Source organism: Alligator sinensis, unplaced genomic scaffold (assembly GCF_000455745.1).
Source record: "Alligator sinensis unplaced genomic scaffold, ASM45574v1 scaffold249_1, whole genome shotgun sequence".
Lineage (NCBI taxonomy): Eukaryota > Metazoa > Chordata > Crocodylia > Alligatoridae > Alligator > Alligator sinensis.
The window spans coordinates 725,902-734,198 of NW_005842593.1; the positions used below are offsets into that span (position 1 = coordinate 725,902).

Here is an 8,297-nt window from a genome sequence, read left to right on the forward strand (position 1 = left end):
AGCAGTGAGTGACGAGCCCAGCTGCGGGTTGCCAGGGCAACCAGAGGAGGTCAGCTGACCAAAAGGGGCAGGGCCAGGCTCCCATATAAAGCCCAGGGGCTGAGGCCAGGCTGGCAGTTCCCTGCCAGCAGCCAAGGGGGAAGGAACACTCTCTCTCAGAAGAGAGGGGAAGCCTGACTGAAGGAGCAGCATCTGACACGGCTGAGGAATGGAGTATTCCCCGGTAGGCTGGAATGTTGTTATAGCCAGGCAGCTTCCATTTAAGTTATAGCCGAGGGGCTTGTGTTTGGTTTGCTGTTTGTTACCGGTGGTTTGGGTGAGGCTAATAGGGGTTGGAGGAGGCTTCATAGGGGACCCACAGCAGCGTGGGGACCCCAGGGCCAGCGAGGGCGCAGCATTTGGGGTGCACTGACCCCAGCCCCAGAAAGGGGGCAGTTGAGAGGCCCCAGAGAGAGGGGCGTTGATGAGAAGCCCCAGTGCGGGTGTGGTGAGCCCCAGAGAGGGGGTGGCACTTTGAGAAGCCCCAGAGAAGGGGACAGCATTTTGGAGAAGCCTCAGAGAGAGGGGGCAGTGTTTTGGAGAAGCCCCAGAGAGAGCGGCAGCATTGTGGAGAAGCCCCAGAGAGAGGGCACCGAGTGAGACAGGGCCGTGGAGAGCCCCAGGGGCAGAGGGGGCAACGAGCAAGAGAGGGCACAGATCAAAAGAGGCAGGGCCTGGAGAAGACAAGGGGGCCAGATTATAAACAAGGCCCAGACTGAACAACGTCAATTCCAGCTGCGAGGCTTGGGGCATAGTAAAGGAGTGGTTGGAGCCACACACAGCCCATAAGGCTAGGGTGCCCCGAAACACCCACTATAGAACGGGGCCCACAAAGGGGTCCAGGAGCCCATGGGGCTCGGAGCACATCTAAACTGTGTCCAAGAAGACTTGAAGGCAGCCTCCCTAATATAGTTGAACACCAAAGACATGGCAGGCGAGAATTTGAGGGTGCCCTTGGGCCAACTTGGCACCGGAAGGGGGCCTTGAGGAGATCATGGCCCTCCTGCAGGACCCTGTGCCTTGACGCATATGATTATCTGCAATGTCATTCTGTTGTTTTTGTTGTTAATGGTTGCTCTCAGTCAGTTTCCCCCCCCCCATCATATTTTTCTATACATTAAGCAAATGTATAGAAAAATCATAGGTCTGCCAGAAAAATACAAGGCATAATAAGTGATTAAGACAAGTGCTGCTGAAGCTTTTGGCCTTGCTGGCCAGATGGGTGAGGCACAGCTAATCTGTGTGCCAGATTGAGCCCTATAGGCCAGGATCGGGCTACACAGGGCCTTGCCTGGTCCTCACATGTGAGGATTGGTTCCTCGAGCATGGTGCTTTATCATAGATTTCATAGACATTAGGGCTGGAAGGGACCTTGGAAGATCATCGAGTCCAGGCCCCCGCCCGAAGGGCAGGAAGTCAGCTGGGGTCATAGGATCCTAGCAAGATAAGCATCCAATTTTTTTTGAAGGTGTTCAATGTAGGTGCTTGAACCACCTCCGGTGGCAGGCTGTTCCAGACCTTTGGGGCTCGGACAGTAAAGAAACTCTTCCTTATGTCCAGCCTGAAACGGTCTTGCAGTAGTTTATAACAGTTCGACCTCGTCATCCCTTGGGGCGCTCTGGTGAACAAACGTTCCCCCAGGTACTGGTGGTCACCCCTTATATGCTTATTGGTGGCCATCAGATCACCCCTGAGCCTGCGCTTTTCCAGGCTAAAGAGCCCCATAGCTCTCAGCCTGTTGTCGTAAGGTCTGTTTTCCTGACCTGTGATCATGCACATGGCTCTCCTCTGGACTCTCTCAAGCTTCTCCTCATCCTTTTTGAATTGTGGAGCCCAAAACTGGACGCAGTACTCCAGCTACGGCTTCACCAAGGCCGAATACAACGGGAGAACGACGTCCCGGGATTTACTTGAGAAGCATCTATGGATGCAAGCCAGTGTTTTGGTCACTTTACTAGCCGCAGCATCACACTGAAGGCTCATGTTCATCTTGTGGTCAATGATGACCCCCAAGTCTCTTTCTTCTGTAGTGCTAGCCAGTGTAGCACTGCCGAACCTATAAGGATGCTGCAGGTTTTTCCTCCCGAGGTGGAGAACCTTGCATTTTTCAGTGTTAAACACCATCAGATTCTCGTCTGCCCATTTGCTGAGCCTGTCCAGGGCAGCCTGGATCATCCTCCTCTTCAGGTGTGGATGCTTTGCCCCAAAGTTTGGTGTCATTGGCAAACTTGGCCAGTTCGCTTCTGACTCCAGTGTCCGCATCATTAATGAAGATGTTGAACAATATGGGTCCAAGGACAGAGCCTTGGGAGACCCCACTGGTCACAGGGCACCATGACAATCGACTTCCATCAATTACCACCCTCTGGGTCTGACCACGGAGCCAATTTCCCAGCCAGCAGATCGTGATGGACCCAAGGCCACAATTGGTCAGTTTTGCCAAGAAGTGATCATGGGATACCAGATCAAAGGGTTTTTTGAAGTCAAGATATATGACATCAATCTCTTCTCCCTTGTCCAGGTGATTGGTCACCCTGAGCAGTGGGATTAGTCTCTTGGGCCCAACACTGTCCCCTCCCACCTGGATTGGGCCCTGGGGCCCACTGCTGCTCCCTCCTACCTCCTGTGTTGGGATTGGGCCTTGAGCCTCAGCACTGCTCCCTCCTACCCCCATGTGCAGGAATCGGCTCCTGGATCTTGATGCCAACCCCTTCCACTCCTGTGTCTTGCTTCTGCTCAGCCTCAAGTGCTGGGATCAGGTGACTGATCCAGCATTTAGAGCCTGGGGAGGTCCTCACAGGTCCGGAAATTTGGCAGCAGCAGAGTGGTGAACATTTTCCACTTGTCTGGGAAGTATGGGAAAGCAATTCAATTACATTATTGTTGATAAATAATGACAAGTAATCCCAACTATAAAACAAATTTTATATCATAAAGTTCTCTGTGTTGGGGAAGTACAAATTCATGGTTAGGGCACTTGCCTAGAACTCAGAGGGCTATGTTCAATTGCAGGTTATGTCATAGACTTCCTTTGTAACTCAAAAGAAATTGCTTCATAGAATCATAAAAATTAGGGTTGGAAGGGACCTCAGGAGTTCAGCTAGTCACAATTCCAGCCATCCCCAATTCTGCTCAAAGCCAGGCCATCCCCAATTATGTCATCCCAGCCAAGGCTTTGTCTAGCTGGATCTTAAAAACCTTCAAGGATCAAGATTCCACAACCTGTCTGGGTAACCTGTTCCAGTGCTTTACTACCTTCCTTGTGAGAGAGTTTTTCCTAATATTTAACCTAAACTTCCCTTGCTGCAACTTGAGACCATTCATTGCTCCTTGTTCTGTCATCTGCCAAAAGGTGCATCATATCCACTGGTCTGTCCGCATCCACAAAGCCAGTCATTTTGTCATAGAAGGCAATTAGATTGGTAAGGCATAACTTGCCCTTGATGACTCCATGCTGGCTGTTCCTGATCACTTTCTTCTCCTCCAAGTGCTAAGAAATGGATTCTTTGAGGACCTGCTCCATTATTTTTCTGGGGACTGAGGTGAGGTTGTTTGGTCTGTAGTTCCCTGGATCCTCCTTCTTTCTTTTCTTAAATATGGGCACTATATTTGCCCTTTATCCAGTTGTCCGGGACCTCCCCCAATGGCCATGAGTTTTCAAAGATAATGTCCAGTGGCTCTGCAATTGCATCAGCCAACTCCCTCAGATGCATTGCATCTGACCCCATGGACTTGTATATGTCCAGCTTTTCTAAATAGTCCCTAACCTGTTCTTTCACAACTAAGGGCTTCTCCCCGAACTGGGCTGTCCAGTGCAGTAGTCTGGGAGTTGATCTTGCCTGTGAAGATTGAGGTAAAAAAGGCATTGAGTACTTCAGCCTTTTCTGCATCCTTTGTCATTTGGTTGCCTCCCCCATTCCATAAGGGATCCACACTTTCCTTAACCTTCCTCTTGTTGCTAATATACTTGTAGAAACTCTTCTTGTTACCGTTCACATCCCTTGCTAACTGCAACTCCATTTATGATTTGGCCTTCCTGACTTCATGCCTGCAGGCCTGAAGAATATTCTTATACTCCTCTCTAGTCATCTGTCCAAACTTCTACTTCTTGTAATCTTCCTTTTTTGTGTTTGGACTCACTGAAGAGTTCTCTGCTAAACCAAGCTGGTCTTCTGCCATACTTGCTAAGTCTTCCTGCACATCGGGATGGTTTGTTCCTGCCCCATCAGTAAGGATTCTATAAAGTACAACCAACTCTCTTGGCCTCCTTTCCCTCTGACTGGCGTCCCATGGGATCCTGCCATCTGTCCTCTGAGGAGTAAGAGTGTGTTTTTCTAAGTCCAGGGTCCATACTCTGCTGCTCTCTTCCTTCTTTTTCTCAGGATCCTGAACTCAATCATCTCGTGGTTGTTCCTGCCCAAGTTGCCATCCACTACTACATTCCCCACCAATTCCTTCCTGTTTGTGAGCAGCAGGTCGAAAAGAGCACAACTCTAACTGGCCTCTCCAACACTTGCACCAGGAAGTTGACCCCAGCACTCTCCAGAAACTTCCTGGGTTGCCTGTGCACTGCTGTACTGCCCTCCCAGCATGTCAGGGTGATTGAAGTCCCCCGTGAGAACCACGGCCTGTGATCAGGAAACTTTCGCTATATGTCTGAAGACTGTTTCATCCACCTCATCCTCCCTGTCTGGTGGTCTGCAGCAGGTACCCATCATGATGTCACTCTTGTTGCTCTTCCCCTCCAGCCTTAACCCAGAGACTTTCAGCAGGCCTATCTAGTTTTGTACTCTGAGCAATCATACACTTCTTTTACATAAAGCGCAACTCCTCTTCCTCTTCTCCCCTGCCTGTCCTTCCTGAACAGATTTATACCATCTATGACAGGGCTCCAGTCCTGCAAGCTATCCCACATCTTTGTTATTCTAATCACTTCATAGTTCTGTGACTGTGCAAGGAATTCCTGTTTATTTCTCAGGCTCTGTGCATTTGTGTACGGACACGTGAGGTAACTAGCCAAGTGGCCTACTTTCTCAGGAAGAATGAGGAGGCCTTCCTTGTTGCCCGCTGCTGCTTTTGCTTCCTCCAGGTCACCCTTTTCCTCACTTATGTCAGGGCTTTGATCTCTATCCCCCCATGAACCTAGTTGAAAGCCCTCTTTAACAGGTTAGCAAGCCAGTCTGCAAAGATGCTTTTCCTCTCTTCATCAGGTAAATCCCAATCCCATCTCTTCCTCTCATGCTTCATCTCACTATGCCTCAATTCTCTATTCATTCTATCTGGTAATATTTATTCTTCTGTCTCTCTGCCCTGTTTTGTATGTGTAGATCAGTGATGCTTAACCAAGCTGCCATGGCTCCCTAGAGTGCCTTGAAATTCTTAGAGTGCTGCAATGTTTCATTCAGTGTTAGCACTGTTAGGTATGTAAACCTGAATTACAAGATAACCCAGAGATTTCAAATAGTATTTCATAGTGTTAAAATCATCCTGTCCAGTTATGGTCTTTCTGAGTTCTTTACAGCAGAAAAACTTCTGTATTATATTTCTGTACTCAAAAAATGAGTGAAAACTAAGAGCTGACATTTTCTGAATGGTACTTTGAGCCTGAGGAGGGGTGTCTTGAGTCTAAAATGGTTGAGAAGCACTGTGCTATAGACTGTATATATGTAGTGAAAGATGATCCTTGCCCAGAAGAGGTTACAGTCTGTCTACTTTAGTGGTTCTGAACCTTGTTAGACTCAAAGCATCCCTCGGAAAATATCAGCTCTTACCTTTCATTTGTTTTCTGACTACAGGAAAATACTAGAGTAATTCCTTTGTTTCAGAGAACTCGAAAAGACTGCCATAGGTCTGAGTATTTTTAACGGTATGAATTCCTACCTGAAATCTCTTGAGCTTTATCTTGTGAATCACATGTTGGTGTTTCCACACCCTTGTTGCATCATGATTGAGAATCACTGTGTTACTCCAATATAAATAATACTACTGTTAATTTAACATTTTTAACATCAGCAGCAATGGAAAATACTTGAGCTTGTTATCACGGGGAATTCTACCAAGCAACAAAAAATAATTTCTTTTAGCAACTGGGCTGCTCACCATTGAATGTAGTAAAACAGATTTAAAGAAAAAGCTGTGATACAGAATGAAAGTCTGCAATTTTTAATCTCATTTCAGTTGTTAAAGACCAAAAGAAGAGCAAAGAGAAGAAATCCAAAGATTGTATTAGATCGAAGTCAAAGAAAAAGAAGAAAAAGAAATCTAAGCCTGGTAAAAACGTTTTTCATAGGATGAGGCTTTATTTTTTAAGTTTTCCAATTTTTGTCTCAAATGCTGAACTCATGACCAGTTCATAGTATGTAGAAGAAATTGTGTTCTGTTTTAATCACTACCAATTATAACCAATTAAGGGTGAATTATAACCAATTAAGAGTGAATGGCGTGACAGCTAATATTGGCCATCTGGTTTGGAGGGGGGGGGCAGAGTGGGAAGCTCATAAATGCATGAATACCTTTTTTCTGCTACAAAAAAGATTTGTCTGTCTTTGGGACTGTCTTCTATTATAATGCCGTATAATACCATATACGCTTCACTTATGTGAAGTAAAATTTATTTAATTATATAGTCATTCAGCCTTTTTCATGAAGGACAGAAAACTTTTTCAAAATAAACTTCTTCTCAACCGTGCCAGTAAAACTGTCATGTGCCATTTTGATTCTTTGGGCCTTATTAGTTGGTTTTATTGCCTGTGATCTGAAATTGGTATGTCTCTGAAATCCTCGTTATTGTTGGCTAGGTATCCAACACCAGAGCCTTTGTCAGCAAACCACAAACTGGAATCTCAGCTGTGGGATCTCATCTCTACCTAAGGAATCATATTCATTCTATAATCCAGTACCCTGCCCTAGCAGTCAGTGATCACAATCATTTCCTTTCAGATTTCCTATTACCTTGATGTTTGCAACCATTTCTCCCTTGTGATAGACAACCCACTTGTATCCTCAATTCTGTGAAACAAAGTTGTCATTATACATAGCTGTCTGGTAATCCCTCCTTTAAGGGCTTTTACTGGCTGCCACTTGGGACTAGGAAATAATTTTTCCCCCTTTTTGAGTGCTACTGGTTGTTTACCTTCTTTTTAACCTTCCGCCCGTCCTCCCCCAAGAATGCTTCTGCTGGTGCTTAGAAAATGCAACATTCCTTACTTGGTCATGGCTGTCACCAAAATTGGGGTCAGGAAGGAATAAGTTTGATTGACATGGACTGTGGAAGTTTTTGCTTTCCTATGTAGTGTTGGTCATGATCTTTTTCCTAGGATCTTCAAAGAATATTTTAACCAATTACTTCACTGTCATTGCAGTATCAGGATATTTATAGTTTGCTTGTCTTCTCTGCTTTACATTTGGCAAGTTGAAGACTGGTGATGGTGTGCATTGTAATTATGTGTAAAGGTTTAACATGGTATGTTTTGGGATTCCTTTCGTAAATGTTTGTGTGAATGCAACTATTTGATAGACTCTCGCCCTGGAAGCCCTTCCAGTTTGTGAGCGAGTGCCCGTCCTGGGTATCCGGTAATCAGATAACTCCCCCCAATTCCTGCCTGCCACGACTTGATCTAAATGAGATTTGTGAGGGGGGGAGTAATAGTTGTTAGATCCCGGTACCCCGATAATAACCACGCGGGTCAGATCTTCAATGCAGGTGCTTTATTAAAGTAAATCAGGCTCTCTCTCCCTCCCTTGTACTGGGATTGCTCGGTCTTGCCGCAATTCCCACGGTCTGCCTTCTTGGAGTGACATAGGGTTACTGGTTTGCTTGATACATAATAACCCGTCCTCAACAAGGCTAATTAACGCCTGTTGGCCGCTGGCACAGGGATTCTCCTTCTGGAGCTGCAGTTTGTGCCGGCTTCTAAGCCCGGCTTAGTCAGTTTCCTCTCCAGCAATAATCAACTGTTAACAAGTCAGTTAACAGCTGATTGACCTAATGCCGGGATTCCCACTCCAGCTGGGGCTTGTGCCAGCTTCTAAAGCCCGGCTTCGTCAATTTCGCTTTTTTCTCTTTCTTTCACTTTCCGCAGTCTCTGTTTCCCTTTTTCTCTGAGGAGAGCCTGGGATTACTGGACTCTGTCAGGGCTTCTCCGCCCTTTTCTCTCTGTCTCTTTTCTCTTTTTCCCCCCCTCGCTCGGGGAATTCCCGTGCTAAACCCCTTGGAGCGGCGGGTGGGTTCCCCGCCCCCGCCCTCTGGGTAAACCACC

At 46.6% G+C, this 8,297-nt stretch overlaps 1 protein-coding gene across 8 annotated transcripts in view; it reads left to right on the plus strand.

The window, feature by feature from the left end:
- Positions 1-8,297, plus strand: part of PHF20 (PHD finger protein 20) — a 204,453-nt gene that overhangs the window by 101,903 nt on the left and 94,253 nt on the right. For 7 of the 8 annotated variants that reach the window (XM_006032917.3, XM_006032918.3, XM_006032916.3 and 4 more), the window contains one exon: positions 6,217-6,309. The exons of the other annotated variant lie outside the window; for it this stretch is intronic. In XM_006032917.3, coding sequence (XP_006032979.1) covers positions 6,217-6,309 — 93 coding nt within the window. The remainder of the gene's footprint in view (positions 1-6,216; positions 6,310-8,297) is intronic. 8 annotated transcript variants of the gene reach the window in all.